The sequence below is a fragment of the Phytophthora infestans genome, genomic scaffold (genome assembly GCF_000142945.1).
Source record: "Phytophthora infestans T30-4 supercont1.34 genomic scaffold, whole genome shotgun sequence".
In the NCBI taxonomy this organism is placed as follows: domain Eukaryota; phylum Oomycota; class Peronosporomycetes; order Peronosporales; family Peronosporaceae; genus Phytophthora; species Phytophthora infestans.
This window is the reverse complement of record NW_003303725.1, coordinates 412216-427075: the sequence shown is the minus strand read 5'-3', so window position 1 is coordinate 427075 and position 14860 is coordinate 412216. Positions and strand designations below refer to the sequence as shown.

Sequence of the window (14860 nt, the reverse complement as noted above, 5' to 3'; positions counted from 1 at the left end):
TGCACTTGAAAGACGAAAGACGGACAATACTGAAGTGCTCAATCGCCCTGTAAAATTTCCGAATTCCTCTCCGAAAATTCACACACGACGGGATATTTAAGCTTCATCTCGAAAGTTACTATCCCCATTCCTGGGCTAATCGAAGAGCTCACGACATACAAGAAAGATGTTTTACGTTCGAAAGCCACCCACTCCCTCTAATGAGGACGAGGTACACCTATCGCTAACGTCTCCCTTGGATGGTGCTATCTTCGAACGACATCAGTCTATTGTCCTCGAGTACACCGCCGTCAATGTCCACACTCTCGAGTTGCTGATTGATGACGACATTTACTTGAAGAAAACCCACGTGGACGATGGCAATATGCTGCTGCGTGGACTCGGCGTGGGGCCGCACACGCTCGAAGTGAAAGCCGTGAACGACCAGAATAAAGTCACAGCGTCCAGTTTAGTGCATGTAGAGATAATGGAGTCAGCATAGGCGCTATTAACTGTAATTGGATGGAGTTAGCGTATGTTAGCGTATTACGGTACTGCACACGCTGTAAATTTCCCTGTAACGGGGAAGATTTATGCATTTTAGCGGTGAGCGAGGTGTTCTCTCTATCCTCATCCACACTCTTACTGCCAGACCTTCTTAGGCTTCCAGTGGAAGTTCTCGTACAGACGCAGCAGGTTGCGTTCGAGCATGGCCACCGTGACCTTACCCACCAGTGGCACGTACTGCACGCCCTTTATCTTAAGCAGCTCGGCCTCGTCCACGTTCTTGAAGGACGCGACGTTGATGATGACCGTGTTCTCGCTCACCCACTCAAGCGGCAGCTTGTAGCTCTTAACGGGGACGCCAGTAATGATGACACGAGACTTCTTACACGCCGTCTCCTGCGTCTCTTCGCTCGGGATGAGCTTACCGCGACGGAATAGGTACAGCGAGTCAATGTCGGCGCTGTACACGTCAGCGCCGTCATTCGCAAGCATAGCAGCCAATGGGCGGCCGACAATGTCACTACGGTTAATAACCGTGATGTTAACACCTGACAAGTGGTTGCCAGTAGGCTTGGTCTTGTCATAAACGCCAAGGTGTTCGAGAATCTTGACAATTGCCAAAGGTGTGCAAGGCAGCACGCACTTTTGCGTCTTCTCGTCGTCTACGTAGCGGATGTTACGGTACAAGTTGCCACGGGTAGAATTGGCACAGTCCTTTCCACGTCCTTCTTAATGCTGATGCTGTCGCGCAAAAAATCGTCCATGTTGCCACCGAAGAAGCTCGGGAAGGCGCCGAAGCACGGGTAGTACACGAGAATACCGTGCACATCCGAGTCTTTGTTGGCCTTCTCCAAAGCCTCCAGCAGCTCGTCCTTGGGCACTTCGCGCAGCTCGTAGCGGATGCCGTCGCGTGCACAGGCCTTGCCCGTCCACTCGGCGTACTTCTTGGCGGCCGGGTCGCCGTGAGCCAGCAAACCCACGAGCTTGGGACCCACGCCACCCATATCCTGCTCAATGTACTGGCGCACGGCCAAGCTGAAGGGCTCGGCGATGGTCGCAGCGTTCATTTTCGCACCGGCGGAGTCGGTCATCTTGATGTTTGTGGTAGACGTCGGTTTGACGGATGGCTGGCTGACCATTAAGCGAAAAACCGTTTGGTAAGAGCTCGATTTTTTAACGCTTTCGAAAAAAGGCCTCAATTAATATTTGATCATATTAGAAAGCCAAAATAATTAAGAGTCGTTGTTTTTTCAAAAAGAAACGCTTTGTTTAACACCTTTGAAATTCCTTTTTATTTTTTATCGCAATGATTTGATAAAATGTCATTTAAAAAAGTGTTTCGAAATTAAAGTGCTTTTAGAAAAACAGAAAGCTTTTTTCTCAGGGTGGCTCTTAGCCACTGCCACGTGTGCCATGCCATGGCACTAGAGATTGAGCCATGGTATGGCGTGGTTACGAATAGACCTGTCACTGTGCCATATTTTTAAAATATACATAAAATGCAATTAGAAGTAGCATGGCCCATGGCAATTGCCCCTTGCCATGACACTTGCGACTTTCGCTTGCGAGCTCGAATTTGGTCTCTATTCTTATCGTCGTAGCTCTTTTGATATGACAAGCGAGCGTCGCGTGTGCGCTGGTAGTAGCGCTTCTGTGCTGCCTTTATGCGTTCTTTGTTAGCGAGGTATTGTTCAGGTGAGTACGTCATCTTAGTATATAACTAACTTTTTTTTATCAGGATGAAAATTTCCTGATAAAAAAAGTGTTATTCCGATGACGAATAGATCACGAAGTAATATTTTGGTGATATCTTGGTAGGAGAAGCTGATGTCATTGAAGCGTTGAAGCACTCAATTCATTACGCACCTCGGGATACGGAACAAGGATTGCATACTGTTTGATGGTTTGAGGAGTCTTCTTGGTGAAAGTTTTGTAGTAGAGTGGTGGAAGCAAAAAGAAGAGTCGATTGCCGTTCTGACCCAGTTTCGCCAAATCATCCGCCGCCCCGCCCTTGATGTCATGCGTTTTTCCCACAGTCATCTGGAATCCACCGAACTGCGCCATCCACGCATCAATAGCAGTATAGTTCGATGTCCGAAGTACGTACAGCTGATTTGCATGTTGACCGACTTCCACACGCTCCGCTACTTGCCGAGGCTGCGATGACCGTGGAATGTCGATTGTACCATCAGCTGGAGTGCGTTTCCTCTTTCTAGAAAACAGCTCTCGATACACGAAAGTCCCACCCTGCTCCAGCCGATCCATAGAATAAAACTCAAAGATGTATCCACACAGTGATTGTGCTAGCGGGTTTCCATCTGACGAACCGAGAAGGCTTTGCAGCTTCGCGCGGTCAAATCGCCACTTTGTTCGAACAATCAACTGCATCGCCAAATCTGATGCATAGACGACTTTGTATTCTCGATACGGTTCTTGGCTGCGAATGTGAATCAAAGTCTGAACGATCGTGGTCTTCGAGTTGACCCCAGAGTGTATAGACACCAACATAATGCAATCATCGAGAGAAGAACTGCTGCATGCGGACATCAGCAAAGCTTGCGGGTTTGTTCCAATGTCTTGCAACACCAGGCGAGGTACACCACCCAAGCAATCAAATCGATTCTCCCACACAGCTGCTGCATGTGGATACATGGGAGCAATTGTCGCCAGTTCTTCTTTCGACCACAGTGGCATGTAGAAAACATCGGCAGTAGGAGGCTGCTTCTTGAACTCACCGATGCAGTCTCGTCGCGGTGTGCTTGCGAGAAGAACTGAGCATAGCCGGTAGGGAAGCCCAGGGATACTTGTTGGGTCCATCGAATCAACAAGGCACCACAGATCAGGCGACCAAAACTGTTCATTAAACTTGCTTGGCAACGCCAGACAGATCAGCATCGTCGATCCATCGAAGTAAAAGAGCTTATTGTTGTCGAAAAGCAGCACGCGCTTCTTCTCCTTGATCAATCTCCACAGGACATAGTAGACGAACACCGACTTTCCAACCCCAGGCGTGCCCGTGACGACAGCATACTTGACCATGCCCACATTTGGATTGAACAGCGCTTGGTTGGCGATCACTTGGTACGAAGAGCGAATGTAGAGCTTCTGACGTCTCGTTAGCGGCAGCAACGACGAAAACTCGAGCCAATCACCAACTTGGTCAACTGTCGGGAATTGTAAGAAGAATGGATCACTGCAGTGGTCGAAAACACCGTCTAGAGAACCGAGGACCCTTGCTCCGGAACCACCACCAGCACGTGAATTTGCTCACTGGATGGAAGCTCCATGTTGTTCTTCGTGTAAAACCACGTTGTTACGGTCTTTGAGCCCAGAATCGGTTCTCCGGCCGTCAGCGCATGGATGTAGTCATCAGATTCTCCTTCCACCAGCTTCAGAGCAGCCCGATGTTCGTCTGGGAGCCACTTAAGATTTTCCTCCTTCATCTCCTCCGCAGAAGGGCGGTAAACAGGGACGACCTCTTTGCCGCTCTCATCTTCGACGGACTGCTTCGCCAGAAGAGCTGCAGCTCGTCCGCAGGAAACTGATACATCTTCTTCGAGTTGATCGCATCCTTCAACTTGCTCACCTTCGCGCCATCGTCAATCTCCACATCGAACGAGCTTCCTGCCTGACCGACAATCGCGCACTGCAGGGAAACCACCACCATCTTTACTCGAGACGGCAGGTTCTGGAATGAGAAGGAAGGGAGGGAGAATTTCTGGCGTACTTAAGCGGAAAAGAAAGCGCGTGACATAGATTTTCAACCAATGATGAGACGCCACGTCGCGCTGGTCCGAGCTAATCCTTGAGGTAAAAATCTGCCAGCGTATTGCTTTTATCAATGGCACGTGTTGCTGCAACCGCCTGGAAGCCGTGAGACGGGACAAAAGTACCCGACCAACGCCCGACTGCACCGGCGGGTACCCGACTAGTCAAAAGCCAGTTTGCCCACCCTTTTTTCGCGACAGCGTATATACGGATATTATCCCGGCCAAAAAGGCTTGGACAAAAATGGTAATATATTTTATCTTAAATTAGAGGAATGTAACTCCGCAACCGTAGAGCCGATTGTCCCCTTAATAGATAGCTTGGTGTCTATTTATTCTCGTAAGAACTTCACAGCATCTAATAATGTTCACTACTTTTCAAATGGTCGCCGGTAAGAAATTGACTGCTGCTGAGAAGCACTTGGTTGTGAAGACCTACGAGTTCCTCCGCCAAAAGAAGGCCTCTGCACCGCATCTATGGAAAGGAGGAGTTCGTTATCATGTCAAAGAGTGTTTAGGCTTTGCTACGGGCACCATTTCAGCTTTATGGGCGCACTGGGAGCAGCACCACGACAAGAATTTCACCTCGGTAGGCTGTACTTCATATCATTTCAGTTATTATTGATATTTATCATTTCAGTGGTCGACAAATTAATTATGACAGATGGAAGGTCCAAAACCATCTGGGAGGCCTCCGAAACATGGAGAAAGCATACAGCCTCTCGTGCGTGAGTCGGTGTCAAGAATGAACAAGAGCGGAAAACCTGTTGCAGCACCACAGTTAGCACAGCGTCTTAAAGAAGAGCACAACATTGTGGTATCAGTGCGCTCACTACGTCGCGTGCTTAGGAGGATGGAAATGCGATTTATAAAAGGAAGGTCTCGCAATATTATGGCAGAAACGACGGCAAATGTTGCGTTCAGGGCGCAATATTTGAGAAAAAAAGTTTTAAACCTGAACAGACGCAATTTTCCAGTGCGCCCCGAGGTTTATCTCGACGAGACTTTTTGTAACCTGCACCATGTCGCCAATTTATCGTGGGTTGATGCCTGAGCTACGCTGTAAAATCTACGAAGGTTTTGCATCGCTCACGTCAGATACGTGGGTAAATGCATACACACACGCACAGAAATACGAGACAAAATATCTGCAGCAAGGTGATGAGTGCGAAATTGCATCGGAACCAGAGGGCAGCAACGAGGACACGGAAGAGGATGACGCCGTCGATGACAATGAAGCTGTAGCCGATTAGGAATATGAACGGGTGACCCGTTGTATGTTCTTTACACTCTAGATATTCTTTTGACGGGTTCTTTTAACAAGTTTATAATTTTCTAACAATCGTCAAATTGCGGTAATATTTGGAATGTATCCATCCGGTTCTGAAAATCCCCACCTGTTATCCCGGCTCTGCCAATGAATATGCATGCATGTTAGTACGTGCCAAGCCCACAATTGCAAACAATTCTGCAAGATATAGAGCCTTTTTTAAACGGCCGATTGGGAGATCAATGGTTGCAGATACGCAAAAATAGACCTCAAAATCGGAATCTACGCCCGATTTTACCCCTTATATCTAACTATCGTTATGGGTTTTGTGAAGGGAAGGGTTACCTTTTTTGGACCAAAGTTTGTCCAAGGTTTGGTGGCCGGGATAATAAATGTATCTTAGCTAAGTCAAGCAAGCGCTTGTGTACCAGAGCATGCGAACTTCTACAAGTATGAAAGAAGGTAAATGTATTTTATTCAGTGAAGACACTAGCAAAGATATCTATAGCGCAGATACATCAGCAGCATCTTGTTCATCCACTGAACTTCTACAAGTCTGAAAGAAGGTAGATGTATATTTTTTAGTGAAGACACAAGCAAAGGCATCTATAGCGCAGATACATCAGCAGCTTCTTGTTCATTCACTCGAGTGGTGGCGCACCTGTGAACTGCTCAAATGCAATCAAAATAAACAACCCGCAGTTATAGTTGCTCAATTAAATCCCCATGTCGGATTCGTACGCTTGCACTCGAAACCTTTCTCCCGTGGTTGTTGCTAGCATAGGTCTAAGTCGTTCTGCTACCACTCGAACGCTGGCCACGTAGCTTGATTTCATTGGATCGTAGATATACACGATACGTTTTGCGATGTCGATCATAATAGCACACCAATGGTTCGAATTGCTGCTGATCGGTATGAGTACACACTCCCCGGTAATTGTCGACAGAATGCTCTCGACAGTCTCAGCATCCATTGAAATATTCCTTCCCACAGCCCACCCAAACAAACTTGGGGTTATCACCACCACTCGCGGGTTGTTTGAGTATAGTTTTTCCAAAACTAGACTTAAGATGGAATCGGTAAGATTTCCCCGTCCGACACGATCTAATAGGTCAAACTAAAACAAATAAGTTATTATTGAGAACAATCATAAAAAATGGTAGGTGTCTTACCTCATTTGACTGTAGACACGTGCTGGTTATGCCTTCCAGTAGTCGTTTATCTTCTTCCACGATGAACCACGGGTCGATTTCAGTCCCAAAATTAATAGTCGTAGCCCAGACAGTAGCTTTGTCAATCTGAGCAATAGCATCCATCGCTCTGTGATAGTCCCTCATTGTAGTCAGTGCTCCAGCTGTAAACACACCAATACTTGGCACTTCAAGAAGTATATCCACCTCTCGGAGACCGTAGTTCTTCCCTTTGAAGGCCGATAACTTCTTGCTGCACTTACGCAGCATATATTTAGGAAGAATTCGCGATATATCTTCGTCTCTTAGTACCGTCTTCTTCCGTGATAGTTTGCTTTTTTGGTGGGCGATTGGCTGCTTGGTTTGTTTTTTTCTCCAAAACGGTATTGTCGGAGTGTCGTCTCTGCAGAATTGAATGTGTGGTCTTCATGTAATAGGGCGGAGAGCACCGATAAATCCAGCTTCATATGATGCATGTTTGAATCGTGGTGAAATTTGGAGATTTCGCGATTCTTCTTGGCTTTCTTTGCGGATATTTTCTGCTTTGGCCTACCACGCGGTCGGACTGGACTTGCAATTTCAAAATCATCCGTAGTTTCGACTGGCTCTGTAGTGCTGTACGTATTTAACAGCTGTACAACTGCGCTCGATGGTCCAGACTCAGTCGGTTGCAGCTCGTCCGTAGTCGGGTATAGGTGGGGCACAGTCGGGCTGGTTTAACTCAGTCGAGGGAAGTATTGGATTCCCCGGCGGTTCATCTGTCACAGTCATCGGTTCTGGCAGCGTAGTTGAGACTCCCTCGAGCTCCGATGGTTCGAACTCAATCGGGAGCTCGTCAGACTCAGTCGGGAACTCGTCAGACTCAGGCGGGGGCTGATCGGGCTCCGGCGGGACCTCTTCAGCCTCGGGCGGGGGAGCATCAGATTGTAGCTGAGTCTAGACACTTTGAGTGTCTGAAACTAGGCGATCAATTTCATGAAACTGTCGGTGCTTGAAAAGTTCAGCGGCAGTATTCAACACATAAAGAGCATCTCGGTACTCACGCATTCATAGACTGCTCATTGTACCCGTGATAGCGTTTTCGACTTGGTTGGCTTCGCGGAGCTTGCGATTAGCATCCCAAGCATTTGACTCGGGTCTAACAATCCATCGTATGCGAAAAGCCTTATCCGGTATGGTGGGAACTGTAAATGATGCTCGTAATGTTGACAGCAACCATCTCGGATGTAGCTGAGCCGGGGTTATAGTCTCCTTTTTCAATGCTTTGCGCAAGTATATAACACATGTCTACAAGGAAGCAACCGTGTACTCATGAACATACACGAGCATCGCCAACTCCCCGTGTCCACATTGTACTCTTGATTGGGTTCGTCCAACGCATCGTCGTCGTGAGTCGTGTTCTTGATAAACATCACACCAGGAATTCATTCGTAGAAACTGTATGTAGCACGCTCAACTGCATATGCGTACTGCTCAAAAATCAAATTGCAAGCGTGCTCGCTGACTAGGTCTGATACGTACTGCAATTCTTTGTCGTATGAGGCGTGGTGGATAACGCCAATCTTGAAAATTCGATTTACGAAATCTTTTTCTAGGAGCGATTGGTAGTACATCAAGGACGCTATACATTCGTCCAGCTGCATGAAAGAGTTCACGATGTCTTTAATTTGCTTCCACGAGGCCTCTAGACGATTGTTCGTGTTGTTTCCCAGCGTAACAGCGTTTTGGCGTTTGTAGGAGCACCATTTGCCCCTGCAATTATCCAAATTTCGTTTGAAATACGATTCGAAGGGATGCGGTCTCGCTTCTAGGTGGTCAGCCACACCGGAACCGCAACCGACAGGCTCTACACGATGCCCGACTGCGTCTGCAGCGTGCCCGACTGAGTCGGTAGTGTGCCCGACTGGAGCACTATCTCGCTCGACGCCTCCCACAGTGATGACTTGGTGCATGTAACGTCGGTGCTTGTTGTACTCTCTCTCGCTTTTTGCATACACCAACAGGGGGACAATACCTCTCAACTGTTCTTTCTGCCACGGATTAAACCCGTACTCGTCGGCCTTGGCAATCTCCTCGGATAGGTACTTAATTACATGGAACTGGCAGAGTAGAACCTTGACCCCAGGGAGAGCCGCCTCCAGCACACTCATTTCGGTAAAGTCCTTGTCTATGATGACACACTGCAGCCGCTTCGTATCAGGATTGTTCAATTTGAATTCTTTGATGGCTGCTTCCAGGGTTTCCTTTCGCTCATTCTGGACTAAGGCGTGCTGCACGTACTGCCCTTTACCAAATGTGTCATGAATCATGAAGGAGAATACCTTGTACTTCGGTACGTTTGTTCCGTGTGTAGCATCGATAAGTAAAACCCCTGGAAAAGGTTCGTACAGATACCGCATGTGTTTTGTCTGCATGTTACGCACGTAGCAATTTTCTGAAACAACAAAAAGGATAATAAGCGGTGTTATGAGTAAATATCTGATCGATCATCGTTTACCTTGCTTTGTTGTGCCTTTACAAAAGTTCTGCCCACGTTGCCGTTTTCTCCACAGCAATCCATTATTCACGCTTTCAAACGTTGAGCACTAGTTGTTGATTGGGTCGATTGATTCTTCAGCTTTCGTACCAGATTGTGTACATCCCTTATCGTCGGTGAACAGTAGGAATTCTCAGTAATCAATTGGTGAATGCTCTTCTTTCCTGCACCGGCCTTTTGTAGAACCCTCACGGTTTGCAGAACACTCTCCCCAACTGCTCTTTGGTTAATTGGGTAGTTTTGATACGTTGTCGAATCAACCAAGTGATTATGGGTCGTTCTCATCTTCGTAATACATACAACAAACTTGTGAGCTGATTTATCCACGTCTCGAACGCAGGCATTAATCTAAAAGACATTGCAACGTTAGTGTGCTAGTATTATCCGCCAGCACCCGCCAGCACCCACTAGGACCCGCCAGTATCTGCCAGCACCCGCCAGCACCCGCCAGTGGAAGGCTTACCTGTGTAGGACACTCGATCGAGCGAGACTCTTGACGTGCTCTCTTGCCCTTCCCACGCGGCTTGTACTTTCCGGCGTGGGTGCACACCAGCGTCTTGGCGTACCATACCCATGTCTCCGGATTAGGTGTAGATTTGGAACCTGTCCGCTGGATAACGGCGTTTATTTCGCCAACCTTCTTTGTTTGTTCGAAGTCTGAGCACCTGGATATCAATAGGCTTGTTAGAGAAGGTCATACACTAAGCAGACCAAATACACCTTACCTGGTACTTTCCGCTTGGTATGTACGGATGTACGTGTCGAACGCATCCCACGACTCGAAGACGGTGCGGCCAGGAAGGGGAGGAGTTGAATGCTGAGGAAGAAGGTCTTCCGAGCGGCTTGATTTGTCTGAATGCTCCGTCAAACTCGACGTCGTGCCTAGCGCGAACTCGCTTCCGTCACTAACGCTGTTCTCGTCATCTACCGTATGCATACACGTATACGTCGTTCGGATAGCTGGGAGGTCCGGAGCGATTTGAGATAAGAGCGTTCGTAGAGCGTCCATTTTTTCAAATCCTGAAGAGTCTTCACAGGCGGGGGTTCCAACCACTCTCTTTATCAATACACCCTGTTTATGCGGGGGTAGACCATATAGGATTTGCAAATAAATCAGACTTTAGCTTACAAACTCTAGTTCTTTAAGATTCAGGACAATCGCATCCGGAAGTTTATCAAAGGTCCGAGGGCGCGGAAACGGGGTGCAGTACTGTACATGTATAGTTTGAATGTTGTCCGTCGCAGCGGTCCCGAAATGCCCTAAGATCCAAAAAGACGTGGCTCGCTATAAGCTGGGCGTCGTCAAATCAACGTCTTTTAGCTCTCACCGGCTGAGCGGTTCTCAAATTACCCTAAGATCGAAAAGATGTTGCTTTCGCTCTCAGGTGGTCGAGAGGTTGCGTCGTCAAAATAGCAGCTGCCTCGAAAGAACGTTCCAGGACTGGTCTCGCAGGTAAATTACGGAAAGTGAAAAAACTGCCGGCGTAATGTTCCATGTCATTCTTGGCAACACTCACTCGGAATTAATTTCTATTCCCAGACACAGCGCCTTGCCGAGTCGAGGACTTAGAGGCCGGGGTGGGGCAGGCCGCGCAGCGGCGCCCCCCGAGCGCAGCGCAGCCAGCGAAGAGAGGGGCGGGCTCACGGCTATAAGTCCGCAGACGAGTGCAAACGCGCTAGTGTCCTACCTTTACTCCAATTTAACCGTACTATACTATCTGTACACGTATATAAGTCGATGCTATGTTACCTCAGTCGGGCAAAATAACGAGTGCCATTAAAAATCTGCCAGCGTATTGCTTTTATCAATATAGTTTGAATGTTGTCCGTCGCAGCGGTCCCGAAACGCCCTAAGATCCAAAAAGACGTGGCTCGCTATAAGGTGGAGAGAGCCTACGTACACAGTTTGGTGGCGATGAGTCAGCATTTTGTGCAGAGTCTTACAGAATCACGCTCTCAGTAGATACCGGTACTTTACTTCGAAGTAATAAATTTGCGCAGGAGACCTACAGCGCAACGGCCATTGCGTTACTTAATAAGTAAGAGGTCCCCGTAATCCAGCAGATTTCCGCTGACCGTCGGCTAAGTCCATTTTATGCATGTTGGGGAGTATAATTGTATAGTCGGTTAGCCAGTCGGGCAAAATACTCACTTCCATTTTTAATTAGTTCGGACCAGCGCGACGTGGCGTCTCATCATTGGTTGAAAATCTATGTCACGCGCTTTCTTTTCCGCTTAAGTACGCCAGAAATTCTCCCCTCATTCCAGAACCTGCCGTCTCGAGTAAAGATGGTGGTGGTTTCCCTGCAGTGCGCGATTGTCGGTCAGGCAGGAAGCTCGTTCGATGTGGAGATTGACGATGGCGCGAAGGTGAGCAAGTTGAAGGATGCGATCAAGGCGAAGAATGCAACGACTATCACGGGCGACGCCAAGGACCTTCAGCTCTTCCTGGCGAAGCAGCCCGTCGAAGATGAGAGCGGCAAAGAGGTCGTCCCTGTTTACCGCCCTTCTGCGGAGGAGATGAAGGAGGAAAGTTTTCAGTGGCTCCCAGACGAACATCGGGCTGCTCTGAAGCTGGTGGAAGGAGAATCTGATGACTACATATATGCGCTGACGGCCGGAGAACCGATTCTGGGCTCAAAGACCTTAACAACGTGGTTTTACACGAAGAACAACATGGAGCTTCCATCCAGTGAGCAAATTCACGTGCTGGTGGTGGTTCCGAAAGGTAAAAACGACCGCTCTGCAGCCATGGCAATCGGCGTGGCACCCTCTTTGCCACCAACTACAATACACCGGCACCCCGAACGTCTCAAACGATGGGCTGCGATCAATGCAATGATTCGTCAGAAGAATCAAGAGGCGAACCAGAAGACCACGAGTGAAGACACCAAGAAAACAAGCAAAAAGCGGAAAAATCACGATGTCGACAAGACTGTGGGCTATTCGAGTCTTTGTTGGGAAGATATCAAACCTATTTACAACTTCGACGATTCTTATGACCTTCAACCAAGCGATATACCTGATGCTGACATCGAGCTACTCCTCGCTCGTATTCGTGACTTGCGGGAACTCTATGGAAAAATGTCGGATGAAAAAGAAGCCAAGAGATTGTTTTTTATCGCCCCGATCCTTGAGACAGTCAGTCGTCTGCTTAAGAACGTCCGCATATTAGTCGAAGAAGACGTGGTTGGGAAGAACGTGCTCCTGAAAGGTCGATTCGAGTTCGTGCTCAAGCGTGGCACCAAGAGAATTTCACTTGTCCAAGCCAAGCGTGAAGATATGCTGCAAGGAATGGTTCAGAATGTGACGGGGCTCGAAGCTCTTGCTGATGTCGAAGATCTCACTGTGACGTATGGCATTGTGACGAATTTTCTCGAGTGGAAGTTCTTGATCAGTGGCGACGAGAAGGTCAGAGAGCATGAGACTGTTCTTCCTCAAGCGGATACCATACCGTCGTTTGAAGGATTGAAAGAAATTGTGGGGAAAATTTACGCGATGCTGCAATAAATATCTTCCATATGAGTTGCAATCCTTTTGCTTATTTTCTAATTGAGATCTTCTTACATGCACTCATCTGCTTAATCATGGCATCGAAAGGTATCTCTGATCGTCCACTCAACGATAGCACTTAAGAGCATCTAGAGAAATCCGTCAAGCTACCGGTGAAACTAAAGAATGAGAGATCAACAGAGCGCGCGCCACACCTCCAGGATTGAATCAAGTAATATTTGTTTTATTACTGATAAATATAAAGTTAGTAATATACAAAAAATGGCGTACTCACCTCAGCAATACCTCGCTAACAAAGAGCGCATTAAGGCTGCGCAGAAGCGCTACTATCAGCGCACACGTGAAACTCGACTGTCGTATCAAAAGAGCTACGACGATAAGAACAGAGCAAAACCGAACTTATTGATGAACCTAACAACGAAACCGAACTTAATTAATTATTTTTTTCTCAAATAAAAAGTCAATCCCAATATAGTCAATGACAATGGCTTAAAACCTCCAAAAAGGTATAACCCAAATATTTGAATTGATTAATTTCAGAATCTTTTGTAATGACTAAGATATAAAGTCGATCCTGATACATGATCAAAATATTATAACGTCATATCTACGAAGAAGAATATAGCCAAGCATATATAGGCAACATGTTTGCATACGAGCTCGAAGGATTAAAGAGATTAAATATTCAAGCTATCAAATGGGGTAGTAGCTACCGTGTTAAGGTGCGTGGTAGAACGGGTAAGATGGTTTATGTAAGCAACGTTTCGCGCCCAATCAACCAGAAATTGGTAGCTAAGCAGTACAATGTTTCGACTGAAACCCTTGAGAAACACTTGTCGCCTGACTACAAGGCTGATCCTAAGTACCGTTTTTACAATGGTAATCACATGGAATCACACCTATATGAGGGTATTGAGGCTACTGATTTCTACGATAAGCTTGAGAACGTTCTTTCGACTCAGGCAACTGCGTTCAAGGTAAATGTTGCTCTCGGGTACGAACTTGTGAGCAAGACTGATCCTGATGACACTCGCTACTTCTATCCGAATCTCGCTAACACTTATGTGTTCAATAAGCCTGTCGGCAGCGGGGCTGCCGTAGCTCTAGCGTCAGAGGAAGACGTTCGACTCAAAGAGTCACCAATACTAAGTTCCTTATCCAAAGGACACTTACAGCCCAAGACCAGGGCTCAAAGTTAACACCTTAACTTTTATGCTTCAAAACCAGAAGTGTTTAATTTACTATTATTGCGGCCAAGCCGCCTAGGGGTAAATGTATCTGTTTAACTATCTAGCATAGTTAAACCTAATCAAATGCATAACGTATGGCTTTCGGCCAAGGTACTGAGAGACCTTGTTAACTCTCCAGCTTATGTACTGAGAGTTTGTTAACTCTCCGGGTACTTCGTACCCCTGTGTGTTCCACACTATGTAACCTCGTTACACTCTCCCCCACTAAGATGAGAACATTCCGTTCTCGAAACTTTCCTCAGCGAGGTCACGTCTTGTTAAGACGGCGGAGGTTACTACACCTCACCCCAGCGTTGTACAGCTCCGTGAGCTCACAAACGCCTACGCATCGTTGATGCCCAACTTCTCGTCGTCGGCCCACGGCCCAATGTTTCAAGCGCAGCGCGCATCTTGCTCTCAAGCGGTCTCAGACCTACGCTCGCGCTCCGCGCCTACTCCAAGAGTTGCAAACCACTTAGAGCAATGCTCTTGACTCATTCGAGTCGTCAACAGCAGCTCAGCGGCTGAACACTCGCTTCACAAGCGATAGGTCGGTGGTTCGAACCCACCAGGGCACAGCCCTCTCGTTCCATGAACAATTGTTCACGCTTGGACAAGCTTAAGGGTAACACCCTTTTAGCTCAATGGTTGAGCGTTGGCTTTGAGAGCCACAGGTCGGTGGTTCGAACCCACCAGGGCACAGCCCTCTCGTTACATGAGCGATTGTCCACGCTTGAACAAGCTTAAGGGCAATCCCCTCTTAGCTCAGTGGTCGAGCTTTGGCTTTGGAAGCCACAGGTCGGTGGTTCGAACCCACCAGGGCACAGCCCTCTCATTCACGAACTACTGTCCTTGAAAGGACAAGCTG

General features: G+C 47.6%; 2 protein-coding genes and 1 pseudogene across 2 annotated transcripts; 1 reads left to right on the top strand and 2 right to left on the bottom strand.

Moving 5' to 3' along the window:
* Positions 1-621: 621 nt before the first annotated feature.
* On the bottom strand, positions 622-1577 carry PITG_14352 (methylenetetrahydrofolate dehydrogenase [NAD+], putative; the record flags this gene model as incomplete). The annotated part of the gene is made up of 2 exons (XM_002898781.1): positions 622-1137; positions 1209-1577. The coding sequence occupies 2 exons, from the start codon at positions 1575-1577 to the stop codon at positions 622-624; spliced, it is 885 nt and encodes a 294-aa protein (XP_002898827.1).
* A 661-nt stretch (positions 1578-2238) lies between these two features.
* On the bottom strand, positions 2239-4171 carry PITG_14351 (annotated as a pseudogene; the record flags this gene model as incomplete).
* A 7368-nt stretch (positions 4172-11539) lies between these two features.
* Positions 11540-12760, top strand: PITG_14349 (Crinkler (CRN) family protein; the record flags this gene model as incomplete). Its single annotated transcript, XM_002898780.1, has 1 exon — positions 11540-12760. The coding sequence occupies one exon, from the start codon at positions 11540-11542 to the stop codon at positions 12758-12760; it is 1221 nt and encodes a 406-aa protein (XP_002898826.1).
* Positions 12761-14860: the final 2100 nt, after the last annotated feature.